The 25,027-nt window shown below is 38.5% G+C and overlaps 1 protein-coding gene and 1 non-coding gene across 2 annotated transcripts in view; both read right to left on the bottom strand.

The window, feature by feature from the left end:
* LOC106631016 (ubiquitin-associated protein 2-like) overlaps positions 1-25,027 on the bottom strand; it is a 92,869-nt gene that overhangs the window by 13,436 nt on the left and 54,406 nt on the right. Inside the window, exons 9-21 of the mRNA XM_055700126.1 lie at positions 24,444-24,496; positions 19,008-19,075; positions 16,952-17,141; positions 16,082-16,295; positions 14,376-14,641; positions 13,066-13,244; positions 11,793-12,003; positions 10,609-10,648; positions 7,770-7,938; positions 6,148-6,214; positions 4,595-4,790; positions 3,273-3,364; positions 2,340-2,390 (exon numbers count right to left, since the gene is read on the bottom strand). Coding sequence (XP_055556101.1) covers positions 2,340-2,390; positions 3,273-3,364; positions 4,595-4,790; positions 6,148-6,214; positions 7,770-7,938; positions 10,609-10,648; positions 11,793-12,003; positions 13,066-13,244; positions 14,376-14,641; positions 16,082-16,295; positions 16,952-17,141; positions 19,008-19,075; positions 24,444-24,496 — 1,796 coding nt within the window. The remainder of the gene's footprint in view (positions 1-2,339; positions 2,391-3,272; positions 3,365-4,594; positions 4,791-6,147; positions 6,215-7,769; positions 7,939-10,608; positions 10,649-11,792; positions 12,004-13,065; positions 13,245-14,375; positions 14,642-16,081; positions 16,296-16,951; positions 17,142-19,007; positions 19,076-24,443; positions 24,497-25,027) is intronic.
* On the bottom strand, positions 13,555-13,640 carry LOC129734964 (small nucleolar RNA SNORD121A). Its single transcript, XR_008730470.1, has one exon. It is a non-coding gene; the product is annotated as a small nucleolar RNA SNORD121A (small nucleolar RNA).

The raw sequence follows: 25,027 nt of genomic DNA, 5'->3' as shown, positions 1-25,027 counted from the left end.
ACTGCCTGATAAGGCCATGGCTCCCAGCCCATCACTGCCCTGCCACTACTACCACACACACACATTTCCCCTGCTCCAAGTGCTTTGATAAAACACGTGGCAGTGTCTCTCATACAAGCAGAACACGATCCTTGCTGTTGGAGGGGACCTTAAAACTTTAGCAAGTGCAACCTCTACCACCTTCTCCTCCCACTAGAGCTCTATAACTAGATTAGCTTGCTCAGCTCCACCTCCAGAGGACTCTTGGACACCCCTCCTCTAGGGGGACGGGGGCTCAGGCCACCCCAAACACAAGACCCTTCACTTACAAATAGCCTCATGGGGGACATTTTCTTTGCTCTCCAACAACTTCAGGCAAGGACAGAGAAAACAAGACTCATGCTACAACAGCACACGCATGGGACCACAGTCAGGGACCCAATGCAGCAGAAGGAGGAACAAAACACCTCCCTTTTGCCTAAAGGAAAAGCCTTTCTTCCCCATTCTCAGGAACTTCAAAAGGAGCTGGGGCAGCTCCATCCAGGAACACATCCAACAAACAAGTGCCTACACCCAGAGCCACCTCCTTGGAAGCCACTGCCACTCCCCATCCCCCCCACCCCAAAGCCCTCGCTCCAGGAGGTGGCTCCCCAGGCTCTTCCAAGCAACACTGTGGGAGAGGAGGATAGAGAATGTCTGAGAGGAGGATGGAGAAGGTCTGATCTGGCAGGAGATGAGAGAACAGCTGGGTATTGTGAAGGAAAGTAAGATAAACATGGTTATCTAGTAGCAAAAAGGTGTCTGCATGCTTGTAGTAGCCTATAGCTACGTAACTGCATGAGTGGTTTCTGCCCTGAGCCTGGTGGTACATACAGCTGGAATTTGTATCTGGGCTCAGAGACATAAATATGGGCTTCTCAGTACAATAAAGCGTCTCTGGTTGCACCATAACCTGAGTCTGTGCCTTCATACATCACACAGCAATTTCACAAACTGAAAAGACCAGCTAATGTGAAAACAAAGGTGACATACAAGTGAAAGAAAAACAGGCCACAATCAACACCAGGGCATTACAGAGAGGAGAAACTTGGGCAGGAAGGGAAAGTTCAGCTACAGAAAAGACTCAACCACCTCCCTGGGCAGCCTGTTCCAATGCTTCACCACCCTTTCAGTGAAGAAATTTTTCCTAATACCCAATTCTAAACCTCCCCTGGTGCAACTTGAGGCCATTTCCTCTTGTCCTATCACTTGTTACTTGGGAGAGGAAAAAAAAAAAAAAAGACCAACACCCACCTCCTACAACCTCCTTTCAGGTAGTTGTAAAGAGTGATAAGCCCCCCCCCCCCCCCCCCCCCCCCCCAGCCTCTTTCTCCATGCTAAACCACCCCAGTTCCCTCAGCTGCCCCGCATAAGACCAGCCATAACTGTGCTAAGAAATCCACACTCTTAACTAGCATTTTCAACATGCTTTATTTGCTGGCTTATAAAATAAAGTTGCTTGATTTGTGAGACAGGTGTTCAAGACGTGCAGCTGAACAGGGTTTTGTCTGGGACATCCCTGTACTCACCTTAGGACTACCTGACTCTGGCTGCCTCCAGACTCCACATGGAAGACCTGGTACTGACTTGGACCTTTAACTATGGCATTCATCCAGTGATACTTTTTTCCAGATCACTGCTCACTGTTCCATTTCTGCCTCTACAGATACACTGCATTGCTTAATCCTGTGACTTCTCAGTTACATACTACCAAAATTTCTCTTCAAGCTCCTTATCCTAGTTTTCTGAAAACAAAATTCTTTATCTTACCACAATCTAGGCTGAGGCTCTTTGTGAATCTAACTCTCAACTTCTCTCACGTGCCATTTACATTCTGGATCCAGGTAAGGAAGAAAACTTCATATACTCTCCTTCCTGCAGGCTCACCTGCATTTGTTGCCATGATGCATACACAGAGATCTCCACCTACAAGCACCTCTACAACCTGTCAGATGCACCTGCTGGCTGCCAATTTGCATACTTGCTGTTCAACCCTATCGCTTGGTGAAAGAAAACATTCACACTTGGATTTCAACTAGATTTGACAAGATATACTGGTGCTACAACAATTAAGAATTTCTCCACTCAAAAGCACAGAGCACACTTGCTTCTATTTACAGAATTTGTAGATGGACGAATACATAATGCAACAGTTGCTCTATATCAGTTTACACCAGAAAAACTGTTTCTGGATATTAAAAAACACAATATAGAACATAAGGATAAGTTCTTAATCACCAAATGAACTAATTTGTGTTGCACAGATGATCAACACCAAAGATAACTTGTTTAAAATCAAATAAACCAAGCCATTTACTTACCATTGGCAGCCTGGATTGAAGCAGCTGGAGATCATCATAACCATAAATCTGCTTAAAGACAAATAAAAATAAAAGATCATTATAACACTTTTCTCTGATGCTGACCAATTTGGGGCTTTGAACAGAGTTTTACCTAGGCCTAGTCTATTTCAAAGGTGTACAGCTATATGCTGCATTGTGCTATCATGGCACACTGTAGCATTTTAAGGCTAGTAGAGCTAAGCTTAAAATGGCTTGTCACTGATGTTGTTTCTTGGTGACAGCAGTCCTCTGAGTATTACTGTCCCAACTTCAATACTGTTTTCACAGATGCATCATTCATCAACCTGTGAAAAAATCTACAGGGCATTCAGATTTGGGAGTAAGAACAATAGCCTTCTTTGCTTCAGTCATTACTTCTGAGAATAGCAGGATTTAAGATTTAATGACTAGATCACAAAGCAACCTATGGCATCCACTCACATTGTGTGATACAGAAAAACTATTAGAATAAAGTTTGATTCAAAAAACAGGTAACCAAAAATATGTTGAACCTGGTCAGACATCAAAAAGCTACGTGCAATCTTTCAGTATGACAGACAGGACACACGGCACATTTCAACCATTACTCTATTAAACCTATTCTGGTAACACAAACCTGGATGAGTCTAATTATACTCAAAAGGGCCTAAAACCTGATATCACTGAAAACCATAGCAACATGCATGTTTAGCTTCAACAGCAGCCAGATCAGGTCTGTACCAACAGTTCTGCAGTTTACTATCAACATTAAACCCCCACTGAACATATCACATGTTCTTCAGCACTTGGAACAATAATTCCAGGTGCAACATGTGCCAACAGTAATGCTTTGGCATAGACAGCAGCAGGACTGGAGAGCCCACCTGCACCAAGGGTTAAGCAATCAAGGACAGGAACAATTAAATTGCTTACTGGATAGGCAGGCAGAAGTCCTCCAGGTCCCACAATATACTGATTATGCAACAAGGGTGGTACACCTTGGGGCAGGTTTGGGGGAGCTTTGCCTGTAGAATCAAGAGACACACTTTAACAAGCCTTTAGAAAAGAAAAGGCATCAGCACCGAGACAAGAGAGCTCACAAGCCCTGGTGGCTGCACTGACATCGCTTGTCAAGAACAGAACTATGCAGAAGAATTTTGTGCTGATTGATGAAAATGCTCAAAATAGCCTGAAGAGTTTAACTGTGCCTCAAGGGAAAGAACAAAATACTTAAGACTGAAAACAGTCCCATCAGAGATCAGTCTAATTTTGTAATTTACTTCCTCCAAGAAGATTACAAGAATTACAGGAACTTCTCCTTTCCTCAGTCCTCTCCTGAAGGCAAAATTCAAGCGTTGTTCTCAATCTATAGAGCAAATTATCTCCTTTCATTTTCTGCTGTCAGCGCATTCCCCCTTATCACCAGCAATAGACTGGAAAACATGTTGTCAGTATACTTTTTGTGGGTGACTTATTGCAGCTGGGAATAGCAAAGAGAAGACAACTGAAACAGTTTTGGTTGCATGAAGCAGTGCTAGGAAGCAGAAGAGTAAAAAAAAAAAAAAAAAGCACTTAGCCCAGTCATCAGACACTTAATTTAGAAGGCATTGGAATGAGAAATCCTTCTGTAAGTAAGGTTGATCTTAATATTTAAAAACATTCAATTCTCTCCATAGGATTTCCTTTTAGCAGTTCAGGCTGATTAGAAAAGCAAGAGAGAATTTAGCATTGCTTTCACTGCAGTGCAAGAAGCCTCCCCACCTTCTCTGTGGACCCTTTTTCCGAAGTGCTATTTGCTGTGGAATGACTCTGAGAACAAACACTTTTTTTCCTTTCTGTAGTAGGGATGTGGCATATGATAATGAGGACACTGCAGTTTATTTTGATGCTGCCAAATCAAGTCACAGAGAAGACTGAAATTAAAGCTAATATGAACTCACAGCCAAGAGCTGATCACAACTTGTAATACAAACTGAGTGAATCTCCTAGCCCAAAACTTCCAAAGTCAGAACTGCTCTGGTGTCTATAAAGCTATGTGGATGGAATGTGCTATATAAATGTCACATAACACCCTACCGAATATTTCAAATACACAAAATCAGGCAACTTGATAAGCCAGCAAATAAAGCATGCTTAAAATGCTAGTCAAGAGTGTGGATTTCTTAGTACAGTTACAGCTGGTGAGATGCTCAACTGACAGCCCTGCTGACTCAAGTCCTCTGGCTCTATCCATATGATCTGTTAATATTGCAAACCTGAAGACACGAAGGAAGCTGCCCGTGTGCTAGCAGCTGGTATAGACACACTGGTAACGCTCAGGCCAAGGCTGTTTGTAGTGTTCATACTGCTTGCCATGCTGACAACTGAAGAGGCGGTGCTAGTGGCTGAGGTTAAAACAGTTGAGAAGGTTGTTGAGGGCTGGAGTGAAGTTGCATTTTCAACACTAGTGTGCTAGAAAGGAGACAAAAAGAATAAGGATCACAGAGCAAATAATCCACAGTGGAAGATGGGGAACAAAGACACACAAACCAAAACACCAAAACCAACAATCTTTTAAATAACAGCAGCACATGCAAAAGATATGCATTAGCTATGTACCAAGCAAGCAACTAAGTTGCATGCTTGTGATTTTTAATTATTCAAAGGAAATTACTACAAGAGTTAAGTTCAAACTGCTATATCATCACAAAATTATACCACAATAACTCAAATGTCACTCCATTGCATTATTTCTTGCCCTTTGCTTGTATACTCCTTTAAGCTAGTACTTGTTATGTTAAATTCCTATGTTCTTCCAAAAGACAGTATTTGTTTTCAAAATACATGACACTGCTATTGTGATTTCCTCAATGCACTTGTAGAATTTAAGGTTAAAACTGCAATGCCCCACAACAGAGTCTACATGGTAAGCAAACGCAGACCAGAAGTATTACAGGAACACACAAAGATAAAAGAAGTTCCTGGTTTGAATCCAGCACAATACAGTGTCTTAGCTGATGACACTTGTAAAACAGCATCATCAACACACAAAAGCCAAAACTCTGAGAACAGAAAAAGACGATGTTTGGGTAATTGTAAATTTTTAAGTTATGTATTCAGTAGGAATGGAGCATTACAAACCAAAATACAGGCATAAAGAAAAGCAGTAACTTATCTGCACACCCCAGCTGGGATTGTACTGAAATACCCCATCACAGAACAAAGCAGTGTCTCTCTGACTTTTGTTTGTGCACCCCCATCTAGAGCACTGTGTTCAATACCATTTGCCTTATCTCAAATGCATTAAATACACAGGTGACAACAGCGCCACATGATAAACTCTAAAGTCATCTGCCATGAGCCATTTGTCATGACATGTATCATTCCATCACCTGCATTTTGCCAGCTAACCTCTCTAATGGAGACTGCTAACAGCCCGTATTTTGTAGAAGTTTCAGACAGCCACTTCAAAGACTTTATTTTTTTTAAAATACATTTGTTACAAGAATTCTTTATTCCATCCCCCCCTTGCTGGCATGACAATTTCCTCTGCAGTTGTGTGACTAGCAAGTCTCTGTAATAGCTATTCCCGATCTAGTACAAATCACAAGTGGTAAAGACTTTTTGGTTTTGTTTGGTTGGTGGTTGTTGGTTGTTGGATTTTTTGGTTTTTTTTACAACCAGAGGGCTGGCAGTCCATCTTCCCTGACATAAGGCTCTTGTTTCAGCTCTTAGCATACTGGGACACAATGAACTTTAAGTGAGGGTCTTAATCATCATATAAACTGACTATATGCCAAATGTCTGCTGAAATGAAAATAGGACTTACTGCATGCGATGTGCTCGAAGACAGCACTGAGGCAGGGGAGAGGCTGCTATGATTATTGGAAAGGGAGCTAGAAAGAAATTGTAAAGGATTAATAAAACTTTTTTTCCTAGAACATTTTAAATATATATGTATGTAAACGTGCATAAATATATACAAACACAGAGTAGGTAGGATACTAGTTAAAGAATAAAAATTGTAGGTATGTGTACACTCCTCCATATGTGGGGGTGCATTTATTAATTAACACTGAGCAAAGGCAAACAAAACAAAGCCATAAAAATACATATAGTTTGGTGCTCAAAAATCCCCTCATGAAATCAGAAGCAAGAGAGATCCTAACCATAACAAATATTTTTGTGTTCTCTATGGCAATAGCAACAAGAATATACAGCAGTTTTCATAAAGCTGCAGGCTAAATTATATGCCCTGATTTAGGGGCAAACACCTCTGGCTGCTCTTCGAAGTATAGGACCAGAATAAGTCTTGGCAGTTTCATAGATTAATTTTACTTTGACTCTGTTCCCCATCTGCAAGAATTATAACAACACTACTTCAGGCAGCAAGGAAAGAAATGGTTCAGTCGAATATTCAATTTTAAACTACTCCCTTGCTCACCCTCCCCAGCTCTTCTGATAAGCCTTAATTGACCATCTGACCTATGATAGAGACAGACAAGAGCAGCAACACAAGCAAGTCAAACATGCTTGGAATTCAGGCATCATCTTTTAATGGTGCTTGGTACCTGTCCAACAGCACCAATCCTCCAACTAAAATTTCTACCTATGTACACAGTTTTTCAAACAAATAAACATGGGGAGATGATGTTTCTAATGTGAATGGAATAATTCTTGTTATTTGACACATTTACCATTTTATTCAACAGAAAACACTAGTGTATTAAAAGAGAATCAGCCATGTCCTAGCTATGAAACATAAAAAACCCTGTGATAGCCCAAATTAGTTTCTTATATTAATACAGTACAAAAGCGAGTATTAAAATATAACCAGCATAGCCTCAGATGTCACCTGCCTGAGAACGAAGCTCAAATAACAGGCAATGAAAAATCAGAGTGCAAAAGAGCTAAGCTGTGCTAAATGCACTTCCAGGAACACCAATCTGATATTTCAAAGTGTCTTAAGGAAATGTCTTAAAAAAAGGCTACACACACACATACACTAAACCTGTGGAATTATTTCAATTTTTTAATTAAAAAATACAAATATAAATGAAACTATGATATTTCAAAATTAGCCACTAAGTAAACCGTTAAGGAATGTTTTTAAACATACAACACTATACAAACAGCAGGCACTGTGGACAAAGTAGGAAAAACAAAGCAGAGGAATCAATTTAGCTAGCATGACTGAAGCAAGAGCCCCTTGAAACAGAGGTTTTTCATATATCATAAAAACTTGAGGGCAGCAGCTGCTCTATCATTAAGAGGCAGCCCAGAGCTCATACTTGCAACCAGAAACATCCCAGTCTCTTCTGAATCTCTCTCCTAATTCTAATTAATGTCAGAAAAGGGGCCCTTGGTGCCTGACAGTCCCATACACAATCACCCTCATGTTTGTCCTTTCCCCAAAATTCCCCTTTCAGTTTGCCACAACTCCTACCGTACCTGCTTAACTGGGAAAGTGAGCTGCTGGCCAAATCACTGGACTGAGGCAAGCTGGGCAACGTTGCTGCATGCTGCGATGCTGAAGTGGTAGATACCACACTAGGCAGAGAACCAGCAGAAGACAGCAAAGGAGAAGACTCTGTCTTAGGCACCAGAACTGATGAAGTAGCTGTAACAAGTTAAAAAAAGTCATTCAAAGACAAATTCCAGTATATAGACATCCCAGCCTGGACACAGGAAAACTGCATTCTCCCCTTGGTTTACAAAAAATCTGACCATTAAAAACTAGTAACAGTATCAAGCAATCTGGCTATTAATGAAAACTCAAACAGCAACAGAACTATCATTTTCCCTTTAAGCTCTTCACCTACAACAGATTAATAATTTTCACTGCTACACATGTAGTGAACTACAGACTTCTGCACTTCATCTCCCCCTATCTGGGATTACTAACTTTTGCTCACAAATCAATCCTAATTTAATTTATTTTTTTTTGTATTTGGTTCCACAAACAGAAGTCATTTGTACTTTTCAAGGCACTGTACAAATCTTTTACCTACAGCTCTGCTTCTTCATTCCAACCTACACAGCACCTTTGATGTTTGAGACTTAGATCACTGGAGTATAAGGGCACATACAACTTAGTTTGGAGAGTTGAGTCAAATGTATAATGCAATAAAATAAAAGAAGCTACAATAAAAGGCCACAATTGAACACAGCATTAAGCACTTTTAATGGCTAAAGAGTTGTCAAATATTGTTTTCCTTTATTTAACCTAGATAACAAAAAGCATTTAGTATTAAATATTACTTTTAAGGCTATACAGAGTAGAACTTATTTATCACATCGTGTCTTTCCAAAGGATCACTATACTGTAATAAGACTCTGTACTGCCCAACATAATACTCAGAGGTTTCTAAACCTATCTCTTATCCTCTGAAGATAATACACAGATTTAGAGGCACTCACCCACCAATAAAACTCAGAGTTGAGCCCTGGCCCAGCAGAAGGCATGTTTCCATACCACACCAGAGACCACTACCCAGTGGACCATCACTAACTTGCAATGCACGTGAAGACAATCTTAGAATGGTCACCAAATGTCAGACATATGCTCGGAAGTTACACATTACAGTTAGTTCACATTATTGGTTTGGTTTCCTTGCTAAATGACCTAAGTCAGGTTGCTGGATTGGGTGCTGTGCAAACAGAAATCAAGAGGCCTTGGCAATAAGCATGAGGGTAACTGACAACAGAGAAGGAAATTCAAGTGACAAACAGTAACATAGTTATGAATGTGGCAACTATATCACCTGATACTTGGGTATCTTGCCAGGAGGTAAGTAACATTTATAACTCTCAATACATTTAGAGCAGAGTTCCCTTATTGAAGTAAAAGTAGATGTCCTCAATACAAGGGACAGAATCACCGTCAAGACTCCTCAAAAGATGCCTGAACATGCAAGGCAATGAAAACCAGGAGACAAGATGGTCAGAATTATAACACCAGCCATACTTTGAACTAAGGGTTTAAGCAGCATGAGATCTGGATATTGAAGGTCAGCAGCAAAGATGAGAGAGAAAACTAAAAATATTATCAGCACATACAGAAGAGAAAAGGTCGGTACTTTCAAATGTTAAGAAGAGAGAATTTCAAAATAGTTTGGATGCATGAAATAGATACATGGGAGAACACTGATTCCAGTTTATGTGCTTGAGATACAGAAAACCCAAAAGTGTTCTCAAGAGAGAACTGGAATAGAAAAAGGGACTAAAAGCAGTTATAGAATAATTACAAAATTAGAAGTTCTCAGATTTTTTTTCCATCACAAAAAGACAAGTCCTGTAGTGAATTTCATAAACTGTTTAATTCTGTGTATGAGAGTAAGGAAGTTTTCCACTTGAAAAGTTGGTTTTATATAAAACAATCTTTTAAGTGGTAACTCTTTGGGCATATATACTCCTCCTGCTCATTTAAATTAACTTGGCACTAACAAAACACTGTTCACACGTCTGAATACTCAACTTCTTTCTACTCAGAAGTATACTAAAAAAAACCCTGCCCTACTAATGACCTATCTGAAGAGATGTTTAAGGGAAGGACAGACATAAAATTGAAGTGTTAGAATCCCAGAAGATGTTAATTCACACTGCTGCCCTTGAAAACTTCCACAGAGCAGCATGTAAAGGTCAGAAGAGTTAATACTATAACTATTTTTAACTCCAGGAAGAGAGCTGTAGGGGTGCTATAAGTAAAATACCATATTAGAAACAGGCCAAGACGAAGATAACAGTAATGCCTGTATCAGAGCCAGTACTGCATTATTGTCACCCTGCTGCAAGGCAGCAAGCTACCCAGCAGATGGAAGCATGTTAGTCATCCTTATTCCCCACAGGCCTGTGACAGGGTACAAGTAGCAGTATACCCAGTGAGAGGTGCATTCAAAGAATGTGATTTTGTTTCACTATAGCTAAATGCTACTTCCAGCTTCCCAATTGAGAATCGGAAGAAGTGCTAAGAAACTTTATATTAATTTAATTTTAAATTAATTTTGGTAGATAAATTCAAAAGAAAAAGCAGCAACAAAGCAGATTCTCCAATTCTAAGACTGGTTAAGCTTGTAGATTTAATAGGGCTGCTTTCATACTTCAGTTTTAGTCAAGAAGCAAGCAGTGTATCCTATGCAGGTACAAAATAAACTCAAATGGGTCAGCCAAAAATTAGCCAGTGAGAACAATATAAAACCTTAAACCAGATGTCACTGCTACAGTTGTGCACGCAACAAATAGTAAGGAAAGATCAGAAAGTCCTGTGTACAACCGAGCTTTGTAAACTTACTGTCAAGAATTGCCTGTGTTCTAACACCACTGTGCCCGTTCTGTAAACAAAGAAGAAATTAATGTCATCTTAGCAGTATATTAAGTTTTCAGACAGAATCATACATTGAACATGTGCTTCATGCAAAATTCTATATTCATTCTAAACTGAAAGACAAAAAAGGCAGAAAATTAACTTTTTACTGCCTTTAACAAAAACCACAAAAAAAGTTGTCTCAAGTGTAAGGTGTCCTGAACATGCAGAATCCCATACACTGCCCATACCACACCCATCAGCAGGAGACCTTCCTATGCACTGTATATAACAAACTTCAGGTTCACACACATATAGGAAATGGTTGTGCTTTTGATCTAATGCAACTCAGAATTTGAACTATCCAAGTTACACAAACACACCATTTTTTTTCCCATTGAAAGATAAGACTTGAGAAGCACCAGTTGTGTTTTGGTTAACACTGAAAAACAAGCATAGTCTAGACTTGATCCTCACCCGTACATACAAGCTAGTGCAGAAGACAAGTGTGACTGAGCCATTACATAACAAAGGTCTGAAGTAAATAAACTTACAGCCTCCTACAAGTTCCTTAAACATTTAATAAATTCTCTTAAAACAAACCTACATTCCATATACAAAGAGAGTAGGTGCTTTTGAATATCTCTTAAGAAAGATCCTCTGTTCTAGATTGAACCTCTCCCTATGCTTTTTTAAATAAAACATGAAACTAATTCCCACTGCTGTTTAAATCCAACAAGAGTAATGCTGGAGGGGCCACAAACAGTTTGGGATCTATTTTCTAGGTGCCATATAAATTTAATAATATATGTTTGGATAGAAAGTGTCAAGTTATGGCAGAATACCATGACTAATATTTATACACAGAAGTAGTTCCTTGTTTTAAAACCTAAGCTTCAGAGAAGGAAACTCAATTAGAATGTTAAGTGTTACTAAGAAAAAAAGGTCAAACAGCAATTTAAGATGTCAAACCCCATAAGATCAGAAGCTCTTATATCCCAAATACAAAAAATGGCTACACAATAGTAAAAGAAAAAACCCAACAGAGTGGACTCAGGAATCAAAAATACCACTTGGCTTGGTTAAAATATTAACATAGCAGGGTAATACAAATCTAACATGGATAAGAATATTTCATCTTTTTCAAGGTCCGATTTCTGAAATTCACTCACTGTAACTGCAACATGGGTCGATTCAGACTGAGCCATGGAGCTTTGGTATGCTATCCTGCTATGCACAGAAGTCTGGTCATAGGAGGAAGTTGTTGCTACTGGGCTAGTGCTCTGGGATGAGCAGGTCAGACTGGAAGAGGTGATGGCAGAGGTTGTGTAGGTGGACTCCTGTACTGTATTGGATATTGGCAAAGAGGTATTCAAAGGATCACTGGAAAAAGTAAAAATCATCATCTTTGTAAACAACATCTCAAATACCTTCATGAAAATATCAGCTCCTATACAGTTATCTAGAACTACCTTAAACATGTAGTCAAACCTACATTATTTATACTAAAAAAATCTAATTATGAAAAATAATACATAATTTTGCTTTGGTCCCTGGTAATCACTGCTTCAAAACCATCAGCTGCACTAAACACCATTCACCTTCCTCCTGCCAGTCTAACCAAAACAACAGTTTATACACAAGCACTTTTCAGTCATGTTATTTCCACCTTCTCAAAGAATTTTTTTTTGCCTTGACAGGATTGTAATTTTATTTTTTTTTAAACAACTTTATGGATAACATCTGGTATATGATGAGAAACATCCAGTCTCTTTTTACAATAGAATTCTAACATTACAGTAGTAGTCTAACAGAGTGAACTATGCAAAGAGGAAAAAATATTTTAAAACATGCAGCTTAAATAATTTATAGAACTAAAAAATCAATGTGAAAGTTCATTTTTACTAGTATTTCTGAATTAATTTTAGGAAGCTTTTTACTGAAGCTAATTTTTGAATTAATAAGGAAGAAAAACTGGTATGTTGGTATTTATCATTGGCTATTTTACCATTTCAGTAAGCTTCTGCATACTGAAAGCCTAGCTTCTTTTCTCATTCCATAGGAACCATCAGATCTGTAATCTGATGCCAATCTACTGACACACATATATGGTACAAGGGTCATTTCTCCTGGATCAAGAGCAGAAAGATTTGGGTTGTGAGGAACAAACCCTCAAACAAATTTGAAAGTCAGGACAGTTAAACATGACAAAGCAATTCTATAAAGGGTAGCTTATCATAAGGTTATTTACATTCATGTTATCTCCAACTTCACATTGACCCATCCAGGGAGACTTTGATTATCATTAGAAAATAAATTTCTCCTTTAAGATGCCATCCACAGAAAGCACTTAGCCTTACAGTCATCATGGTAACTGTGCCTTGATGTTTTTGGCACAAACTTGACCCCTTAAAGACAACATGTAAATGCACAAGGGGAACTCACACGTACTTAACAGATTTTGAGTACAAGCTATTGTTGGTGGCCTGGCTGGTATTCTCACAGCTTGAAGTTGATCCAAACTCTGGGAGTGCAGGCTCTGATCCAAACTCCAGAGCTCCAAATTGAACATTTAACCCTGTCACATCTGCCAATCCAGGCATCTCCACTGCAGAGGCAGGAATCTTAAAGGAGGAAAAAGCAGATTTAATTCCTTTGTATGCACTATCTGTATTAGAGATACCAGTAACTGACACCCTCTCCTCCCTTAATTACAGGCTTCTTCAGTTACTGCCTCTAGCCTTCACTGCTAACTAGATTCTGTGACAACCCCCCCACTTTACATCACATAAACTAACTACGTTCTCGTAATCTAAAATTAATTCATTGATTCTGTGCCCTGGAGCTGAAAAAGTAAGCCATACTGTTCTACAATATCAAAGTATCATCTGTGTCCATCCCCCTTCAGTCAATATTCATCTTGTGGCTAAGTCAATCCAAAAATCACTCTGCAACAGTCATTTTCCACACAGAGCAATCAGATGTGTGCTTGGAAAAGGTAACATCACTGTATTTTGGACCTAAAATACTACCCATCTTAGAATTTCCTGCTTTGTAAACAAGAAATAGACTACTGTCTTTGCTCTTCTTCTCCTTAGCAACTTCTATATAGAACAGAATCATAGAATCATTTAGGTTGCAAAAGACCTTTAAGATCATAAAGTCCAACTGTATACCTAACACTACCCAGTCTACTACTAACCATGTCCTTAAGTGCCACAACTACATTTTTTTTAAATACCTCCAGGGATGGTAACTCCACCACCTCCCAGGACAGCCTGTTCCAATGCTTCGCCACCCTTTTGGTGAAGAAATTTTTCCTAATATCCAATCTAAACCTCCCCTGGCATAAATTGAGGCCATTTCATCTTGTCATATCGCTTGTTATCTGGGAGAAGAGACTGACCCCCACTTGCCTACAACCTCCTTTCAGGTAGTTAGAAAGAGCAATAAGATCCCCCCTGAGCCTCCTCTCTTCTCCAGGATAAACAGCTCCAGTTCCCTCAGCTGCTCCTCATCAGACTTCTGCTCCAGACCCTTCACCAGCTTCTTTGCTCTTCTTTGGACACACTCCAGCACCTCAATGCCTTTCTTTTAGTGAGGGGCCCAAAAATGAACACTGTATTTGAGGTTCAGCCTCACTAGCGCTGAGTACAAAGGGATGATCAATTCCCTAGTCCTGCTGGCCACACTATTTTGGGTACAAGCTTTTGTATGTTTGTTTACTAAGGACAAGCCACCACTCAGTTACCCACCTTGGATACTGGAGTTATCCTCCGTTTTGGTGGTTTCATCTGTTTCTGCTGAGCAGTCACTGCCTGGTTATCCATAGAGACAGTGGGGAGCTGTAACATTTTGTTAACAGCTGTAGAGGCGTCTACTGGCAATGGCTCTTGGAGTTTTACCTGGGAGGAGGATGACTCCAGCCCAGGAGGAGGAACAGGGACTGCCTGTGTGTGTTGTTGCTGTCGCTGGGTCAGCTGGCTCAGAACTGGGGATGGTTCAGGCTGTGATTTAAAGTCTGGTCCAGCATTGGGAAAAGAAATATAATTAAAGCATTAAATTCTGCTCTTTGCACTTCTAAATCTTTATGAAAGAATCCAGGTGACTTGACACATTCAATAGCTATGATTTTATAGCGTGCAAGTCTCTTTCAGACATCACACAAGTTTCACGTTGAACATTGTCACTGCAATAATAAGACCAGCATTTGATATTATCTACTTTAAACAAACAGCCATGGGCAAGCATTATTTAACTTTCTTCAAATATACGAACACAAACCTATCTATACAGTCACATATCATCACACATTAGGCCTCGAAAACTGTTATGAATTATTTTAATTCAACACTGCAAGTTTCATTGAAATTAACTGCACCAATAAATTGTGATTACTTCCAAGGGGTCTGGAGTTGCAATTTAGAGGTGGTATGAGTTAGGTTTTCCTGCCCCTACAAAGAGGAATATTTTCAACACAAAGTCATCTACCATCTCAATCTGGCTGAAAGAGACACTGGATACTGACAGGTTTTTTTCCCAAGTCTTCCCCTTTTGTATTTTTCAGATGCTGAAAGCCAAGCAGCAGATCAGAGCATTGGTCAACAACTGTAAAAGATCTACAGGATTTGTGATGTGAAGGGTGGTTTTTTTTTTATTCAGTTGGTAAAGTACATAAGAAAGCAACTTAAAATGCATATAAGCATTTTTTCAGAATTGCTGTGTGTAAAAGATTATAACTGCTACCAAATTGGCTGCTTATCTGGAAATATACACGAGGTAGATACAAGAGCTAATCACTCTTCACAGTGAAAATACTTGTGGGAACTACACTGCAAAAAGTTTGTTATCATTTTCACTGTTTCTACTGATTTTACGCAGTTAAATGAAAAATCCATACAATTATGAATAGACAAAATAGGTAACCTGCATCATTCTCAGCGCATGTAGACTTCACACTAGGGAAAGAAAACTGAGATGTGATGTACATTATGAAGAAATTATATATAGTACTCATTCAAAATTCATGTAATGGTTAGAAGAAAAAATTGGGGAAAGAAAAAATATTGTACAACCTTATACTCAGCTAGAAGCAGCATAGACACAATGAAAATGAATATTTTCCAGGATTCGTTGAGAAATAAAGTCGCATCAAAGTCCCACTTGAATATTCAAGCACATGAATTCAAAGATTTCATTACACGAAGGTTCAACAACTTCTAAAGATGCAATGATGTTAATGGATAGGCTTAAGTCTATCAAAACTTACTTTATGATATAACATCTATTACCAGCAAGTAAGCATAAAATTTACAATGTTGCAACCAACTGTATTATTAGGATTACAATTTTTAGAAAAAGCTTTTTCTTTAAGGCCATTTTTAACTGTCATTGGCATTAAGAAATCTTGCAGGCTAAGAGAGAGGAAGAGAGAGAAAGAAAACTATGATAGAGCACTTACCAAGCTGACTAAGGACTGAGGACTGAGTAATGGGTGGTTTTAGATCCCAGGATGATGTGGTAGTTGTGGTAGTGGTGGTAGAGCTACTATTGTTTTGGTGAGAGGTAAACTGACCCAATCCTGAAGATTTCAACTGGTCCAAGATTTGAGATCCAGTAGAGTTTGCCAATTTAGAGGATCCAAGTTCTCCAAAGCCAGAACAAAGAACTGCAGACTAACAAAAGAAAAAAAAAAGGGGGAAAGGAGTGAAGTATTAAATAAGTCATTTGAACATAACTATAGGGTCAATGTCTTCAACTGCTATTTGGCAGCAACCAAAACCTCTTCAGTCCTAGGTTACTAACAAATGACCAATAAAAAAAAAAAAAATAAAATTCAGCAGTTGTAGCATATGGCCAGATCCTCTCTGGTTATCACAGAAACAACTGCCACCACTGATTGCAGCAACACTGATTTACTTGAATTCACACACCTCAAAATAGCATGCATTTACTAATAACTGAACTGATTTTTCAAAGAATACATACAAGTGCCTGATTTCAAGCCCTCACAAATGATTCAGAAATAATCAGATTTACACGAAGAGCAGTCAAATATGTGCTTGGAAATAACACATCATAGTTTTCTGGCATAGAACTCTTCACTATAAACAAGTGATTTCATCCTAAATCAGCATGCAGTAAACTCATCTGCTCTCTACTCAAAACTTAATACAAGTATTTCATGTAATCCAAGTAACAACTACTTAGCAAAACCAGAGAAAAAAGTGAGAGAGCATGAGTGCACAAGACAGCAAGTGAGAGAGAGCACACACGTAAAAGAAAGTTTTTTAGCCTGAAGAATATTTAGAAAGCATAAGATAAGTTTTACCAGACTTTGAGGAGAGTAAGAGTTTACAGCATTAGAGCTGCCAGTTCCTGATGCCATCTGGGTGCTCTGCTGAGAATTTGTAAAGACTAGAGCTTGGCCAAAGGTCTGCTGCTGGGGAGCCTCAAATGAGTTGCCTTCTGTCTCTTGGGTAGAAGTCACAGGCTTTTGAAGCAGTGTTACCAAATCTATGCTGTAGGAAAAAAAAAAAGTTTCGCTAGAATAAACATGATTAGGCTGTGTCGAAACTGAGGAGAGCGCTAATAAAGCTACCATACCAGCAACAGAATTATTACTGATTAACAGTCTTCTCGAATATTGCTTGTCTGCCATACAAAAAGAGGTGGAATAGTGTTTTTTGACAGAAAATAAGATTCTTCTAGCTGAAAATTTCCACTAAAGTTAGAATATAAATTATCTTTGCTCTCTTTTCAAACATTATCAAATTTATAACATCATGTATCACATAACTTTTATGATCAGTATAACCAAGTAACTGGAGACAAGTCATAAAAGATACATTATGTTTGAATGGATCATGCCTGCAAGCACATTATATATATTGAAAATCCACATTGTCTGTTGTCCTGGTTTCAGCTGGGATAGAGTTAATTTTCTCCCTAGTAGCTGGTGCAGTGCTGTGTTTTGGCTATGATGTGAAAACAATGTTGATAACACACTGATGTTTTTAGTTGTTGCTGGGTGATGTTTATACTGAATCAAGGACTTTTCAGTTTCTTGGGCCTTGCCAGCCAGAGGGCTGGAGGGGCACAGGGAATTGGGAGGGGACACAGCCAGGACAGGTGACCCGAGCTACCCAAAGAGGTATTCCATACCATATGATGTCATGCAGAGTATGTAAACGGGGGAAGAAGGAAGGAGGGGGACTACGACGACGACACAACAACTGGCATTATGGCATTTGTCTTCCTGAGTAACCATTATGCATGATGGAGCCCTTTCCTGAGGATGGCTGAACACCTGCCTGCCAATGGGGAGTGGTGAATGAATTTCTTGTTTTGCTTTGCTCGCTTGTATAGCTTTTGCTTTTCCTATTAAACTGTCTTTATCTCAACCCACAAGTTTTCTCACTTTTACTCTTCCGATTCTCTCCCCCATCCTGGGGGAGGGGAGCGAGCAAACAGCTGTGTGGTGCTTCATTGCTGGCTGGTGTTAAACCATAACATCTGTATATCACACTGATCCCTTGCTGTTTTTAAAGGGATAAAGTCCTAAATCTGTATAGGGTGGGTATGAGGACAATAAAGACACACATGCAGCAATTGAGTGAATACATGATGACATGGAAGTCACAAGTCCATGTTATAAGGAAAATTTTGCTGCAGTCTGGAGTACAGCAGTACAGCTGTATCAGAATTTTTGGGACCATTAGGCCATCTAGTTTTCAGATCTCATGCTATCCAACTACAGAAGTCTTCATCACACAACTTTAACCTGCTCTCCTGGGACCTGAGGCTAACACAAGCAACTGATTCCATCCACATCATTATCTGCCAGGTATTTGGTGAAGGCAAAGGCAAGCAACAACTGCTATATTTTTGGTTCTCTATCTGAACTCTGTATCATCAATTAAGACAAGTAATTGAGATGCTTATCCAGGAAATTCACCTTCTTGCCAACACAAGTTTTTCTGTTATTTGTCAAAGCACTACATTCTGAACACTTTCTGCATCTACAGGGACAGGCTTTCAATTTTTTGGACAACAAAGCCAGAGCTTCCTCTTCAACAGCAGCAAACTTCTTCCCAGCTACTTTTGTCCTGCCTGTAAGCAGTCTGTGCAGCAGACAGGGTCTTCTCAACATTATGGTTGTTGATTTGGTCAGTTTGGCTCCACTTCCATAGTCAATAACAGGTAACACAGGAACCCACAAAACCAACTATTTGCAAGCAAGGCTCTCGCAATTTTGAAATCAGCTTGACCAGTCTCCGACTAGGGCTGCCCTGTGTTTTAGTCAACATTTTATATGTGCAAGCTCACATTGCTTCACCAAGCAGAAGGTTTTTAAGGTATAGGGAAACAGTGGAAGAGGAGCTTACCTTTGCCCAGGAGTCACATGATTCTCAGCTGGAACAGACGAAGCAGTAAAGACTTTTGTTTCAGAAAGCTGAAAAAGAAGGGGGGAGGTATTTTAATCAAATGCTTGCACTTCAGCACTGTGACGTCTGCAGAAATTCCATCTTGGTTATGTACTTTAAAATAAAAGTCAAACTACTGTTACAACCACTTATGCTGCAAGCTCTGCTTAAAAAGAAGAAAAAAAAAACAACCCATGTAGCCAAACTTCAGCAAAGTCTTCTCCACAGAATCAAGTACCAATTTAATTAGTGTTAGGAAATTTGATCTACTGAACACACACAATGGTATATCAATTTAAGTACATCAGTTTGTGCAATAATTTAACTGAAAAAATATACCAGTAAAAAGTAATTAACATGACAGCTGGTATATCATCAGTGTAAAGATACCTTGTGCAGACATAATTAGGACTCAATAATAGAGCAGCTCCAATAAGTCCTGTTGCAAAAGTCTAATGCATTGCACCATTCCTACTCATTTAATGTATCCTTGTGTGTTACATTTCAGCTCACATCACCAATGGAGGCAGGTTTACACTCAGGTATGTACAGTGAACTAGCATTCGTGGTTCCTTCTTGGCATTTCTGCTAGAGGCAGCAATAACATCTTAAACTGATTGCTCTGCAAGCATGAGTTCAAACACAATAATAAAAGGAGAACTATGTAATTGCTTATACTAGTAGAACCAATCAGATCGTCCACAGCAGAAAACTGTACTGCTTTCACCATGCTGTTCCAACAAAGACAGATACTTGCACAGGTAGCTGGGGAGGGAGAGCTGGTTGGTTACAGTTTTGGGGGGAAAGGAAGTGATTTTGGTTTGTATCAGGGTTGTTTTAGTGTCGTCTTTTTTTTAAATAGCTTTTCTTTTTTAAAAAATAGTAGTTAAACAACTTCCTAGGGCTAATTAATTTCTATGGGCAGGAATACTTGCAAACCAGAATAGGTCTTAAGCCAGTACATGTTAGGTTTAACAAGACAGAGAAATGCATATATAGTGGTTATATATAAAATTAAATTTGCACAAAAACACCTTTAACTACTTTGGTGTATTTAGACTAAAGAATAACTGACCTATTCAAATATTCACAAAGAATCCCTTTAGAATATGACATTTGAATATAGCTCTTCCAGGAAATTATGTATTTTTAATTGCATACATTACTAGCAGCCCAGTTTAAAGAACATCACAAACACGAGCCAATTTCATCTGCCATCCCATGGGCAGCTTTACTGAAAGCATGTATATCCCTGAACATGGTCATCTGAGATTTTCCTATGAAACACTTGATTTAAGCAGGACACAGAAGGGCTGACAGAGCAAATCACTTACTACTCAGAGGCAAAGTTCAGATGTTTCATGTACTCTCCTAGCACCCACTTACGTGCAACACTCATGAAAAAATGAATACCACCACAATTACTCCCTCTATTTCCTTTCCCTTGCTGCCAATACAACGTATTTTAATCCCATCTTTCTGGAATACAACTCTGTCCCATTCATAATGCTGCCAGCCCACAACTGTACTGACTAAAAAGAAAGAAGATTCAGCTCAAGCATATTTGCAATTAAAAAGGATGTTTCTCTATTGTTCAGCCTTCTCCCCACCATACATGTTACTTTAGAACGTGTACTGTACTTTCTGTAGTGTTATGAGACTCCTGCATTATATGGCACAAGGAGGTCAGCTAATGGCATGAGCAGCAGCCTGTGGTCTATAATCCATTGGCTTAATATTAAATTATTTGTAATGTCAACTGTTTCTTATGCTCACGTAACCCAGGATAAGACTAACTGTGGCCAAAATACTGATGCATCCTGAAAACTAAGCAAATCGAGGAGGAGCCTGAGGATGTTTGTGACAATGCAAAAGCATGCTTGACATATGAGAGAAGAAACATTCTCTTCAAGTGAGCCAGCATGCAAAATACAAGTCTCCAGCTACCAGCTTGGCTACATTGAAGTTTACACTACAGCCTGTAGCAAGCTCACTGCTACAAGTTCCAATCAAGCACTTAATTCAGAAGTTTGCTGGGATTATGGCATTTGTCAAAACACATGCTTCGTGCAGCAGCAGCTGGAAAGTTTTATTGTGCAGATGTATTTAGTATCTCTTAGAAGTAGTATTATCAGCTCCTGACAAAGTTATTTATGCTCACTGTACACTATACTTGCAAATCTTTCACTGAGGCTCTGGCATTTTCCCAGAACTGAATGAATAGTTGTGAACCATTTGCAAGCATGGGTCTCACAAGGGTATTTCACTCCATCTGCAGTGAAATTTCTCTGCTTTTATCGTAGTAACAGGAGCTGAAAAATAATTCTCCAATCACCAAACAAACAATATATTTTAACAACTACCTAGCAGCTTCTATGGCCAGTTGATAGCTGAGGGGAACAAGAAAATATACTCCAGCATCCTCATAAAAACTCAACATCAACAAATCTGAAATAACAGCTGTTTTGATATGATGTACTGAAGTTAAAGAAATTTAAAAAAAGTATTTTAGTGGGAGTGTTTTAAGTGTTGCTGCTGTTTCAAATAAAAATTAAACTACCAACATTGTACAGAAAATGTTTGCCTTCATCTTTCTAGCAATTTGTATGTATTGTATTTCTACTCTTCTGACAGTTTCTGTAGTTAATCTTTACTTTCTTCAACCAGAATATGATCACAATTTTAAGAGGAAAGTCCAGAGCCACCTACAGTACCTCAACATTTGTCTGGTCCTTTGTTGTCCATGCCCTGAATATCCCTTTAACAAAATGCAACCTATTTTCACCACAAGTATTTTCCACTATTTAAGAGCATGCTGACAACCTACTATACTTGCTCAATACTCACTACTACAGATAAATACTAGACAGGACTATTAGACTTAAAAAATAATAATAATCTAATCCTTCTTAGGTCAAACAACATTAAATTTCACTTACCTGCTCCTAACTTGTATCTGACTAGGAAACACCACATTTAAACAAAAATATTCTTCAGAAAAACACCTGGTCTTTATCTGCAGACAGCAAATACATAAGCCTCCTTGGTCATTTTAATCAGTATTCATGCTGCTAGAATTGCATATTATACATTTAACTACACAGCTCCATTTTCCAGCCACAGGTTCATAATTATTGTATTTTTCTGCTAGACCAAAACAAGATCCCGTTATATGCTAATAAAATAACCTTTTCAGATTCAGTAAACTAAAAAACTCACTCTCAAGCACCAATTCTATCGGTAAATAGTTTCCAGCTATTTTCCACAACTCTTGTTTTGTAAAAAAAATGAATAATTGGATGCAGTACTTAAGAATCAAGTTCAGGAGAGTCCACATACAGCAATATAGATCAAGAAGGATTAAGAGACAGGGAAGAATGCCTACAGGCAGACAGACTACAATAACTTTTTTTTTTGCCACAGCATCAGCCCTTTAGGAGATCATGCTGAGCTGGTTCTTTTTTCCATCATCCACTACAATCCTGAAAATTTTCCAATTGCTGCTTTCCAGAAAATAGCCCCTTATTCTGGAGGCATGCCATTATTCTTATAAAACAAATGGGCACTTGGCTATATTAAAGCATTTTTCATTTGAACAGGTTAAGTCTAGCATAGGTTCAGATTTTTCTGCATGACTGGCTTGCTTTTAATTGCCATTCCAATAATTTTTGGATTTCCCACACATTTTATTCAGTAGTGATTTTTTCTTCCAAATCACTGATAAAGACACTAGAAGGCATCTGGCCTGGGACTGGATTCCTTTATAGTCCTCCTATAAATGCTCACAGTCAATAATGATCCTCCTACAAAAGATTTATTTGTCAAAATTTGCAAGGCAGATTTTTTTTTGTGATAGCATGTAATTATTTTCAGAACAAAAGATGTAGATCAAATCTCATGTAAGGACATAGTCTATCTTCACAGTTAACTTGTAATTTACTTTAAGACCAAAACCAGGTTTATTTGAAGTGGACCTGTTTTCCATAAGACTACACTGAATGGCACAAGCTGTATTCTTATGCTTTTTATTTTTAAATCCGATGAATCAGTATTTCCTTCCTCCTCTGGGACATTTTGGGCTAATTTGTACACAGATTGTCATTCATTTCATTCACTCTTTCTGAACATAAGCACATGAACAACATTCTCCTAGGTTACAGTGATTTTTCCAGCACTCTAATAAAAATTAACAACAGGGTAGAGATTTCATCTGCTGTTCTTTCAAGATTCATGTGCAAATTACTCAGGTTTAATAAAAAAAATTCTATCCCTAGTCAGCATTGCTCAACACTCCTCCTGTACTACAAATGCTGTATTGTACCAGCAAACGGGCAAGAACAAGGCCATAATTTTTCACTATCCTTAGTCCACCTCTAGCATACACTGCAGAAATAGAGGACAGGTTTAAAAAAAAAAAAAACAGATGCCAGCTTTTGATGGCAGTAACTAATACAGAAGACCTAGGGATTTTAGAGTTTCCTTTAGTTTTCTCAAAAGACACAGCCCTGTCGTTAGGTAAGGACAGAGATTTCATATTTGTTATATGACACATTCACACATTTCTAGGGATAACACTAACATGCCACCCTACAGGATGGGACGAGAAGGATGACTTCTGAGACAATCTCTTACTCTTCTCAAGATGAATTAACGGATGTTCCTATAAAAGATGAAAAACTTCTTAAAAGCTAAGTTTTCCTTTCCATATTTCTTGCTACCTAGTTTGTTTTCTGAACAGATTAGACTTTAATAACCGAAAGTCTAATCACAAATGCAATTCTCACACTTGTTGATCACAAATGCCAAATATTTTGCAGACATTAAGATCTCTTACCTCAAAGAATGAGAGCCAAAATTGTTGTAATACTTCAGACAACACATGATAAAACAACAGGAATGAAGCAATTAAGTGCTAACTTCAGCATACTACTAGCTTTTTTTTTTTTAATATTATGAAGTAAGCCAAGAGGAACGATTATACAGATTTCAAACAAAAAGCATCAAATGAGGAGCCTGAAGTTGATAGTAAACTTCAGCACTTAATTACATAGAAGTCTTGTGATAATATGGCTTTAAATCCCTACACAATAGTAGGGGGGAAGTATGTGAACAACACCCATCAGCACTGAAGAATTATAATTCACAAATACTTAATTTGGGATAAAACTTAATTTTATCTATGTATTTTCCACCCAACAAAATAAATACTTCTTGATTCAATTTTATTTAAAAACCAAGCTTATCTAAGTATATATTTTAAACAGGAATTACAGCAAGTAACAGTAAGAAATATCATTGCATGCACACAAAGTATTACTTTGAACATTTAGTTTTTGAAGACAACACAAAAACTCTGAAAAAGGTAAATAAACAGTCTATCTAAGAAGGTACACTTACATCTTCATTCCAATCTTCTGCTGTCCATTCCTCTATTGAGTTTTTCCATGCTCCTATTGTAATTTAGGAAAGGAAACAGTTACAAGCTGAAAGCATAGTGTCATATTTCAACCCTTCTGCTTTATAAGCAATCCTGTTTTCATTATTAGTGGAAAACAACACAAGGAGATGGTGGTTGGAAACATCGGAAGCTCTAGAAATTTGCTCTGCAGATTTAAAATTTGGGGAGGGTTTTTCCCCCCCTTTAATTTCTGCTTTCAGAAATATCTTAGCCACTATGGTAGCAGACAAAATTTGTATGAACATGTCTATAACCAGTGATTAATCCCAAACAGTGGAAGAACTTCCTCTTATATCCCCAACGACAGTGAGAAGTTACTCAACCCTCCCATGGGATCTTCCAGTTTCATGCACAAATTCATATAGAGCCTGAACAGAATACAACCACAACACCTGCTCCAACATCCATAATCCTACTTTCAACATAATCAAATTCAAGACCTAAATTACACCTCTGAAGACTCCTTTCCAACCTGTTAACTCTCTCCTCAGGGCAGAACAATCTCAGTCCCTTCCCCTAATAG

This window comes from Falco cherrug (genome assembly GCF_023634085.1).
Source record: "Falco cherrug isolate bFalChe1 chromosome W unlocalized genomic scaffold, bFalChe1.pri SUPER_W_unloc_1, whole genome shotgun sequence".
In the NCBI taxonomy this organism is placed as follows: Eukaryota; Metazoa; Chordata; class Aves; order Falconiformes; family Falconidae; genus Falco; species Falco cherrug.
Note: the sequence above shows the minus strand (reverse complement) of the source record. Positions and strands in the feature narration are given on the sequence as shown.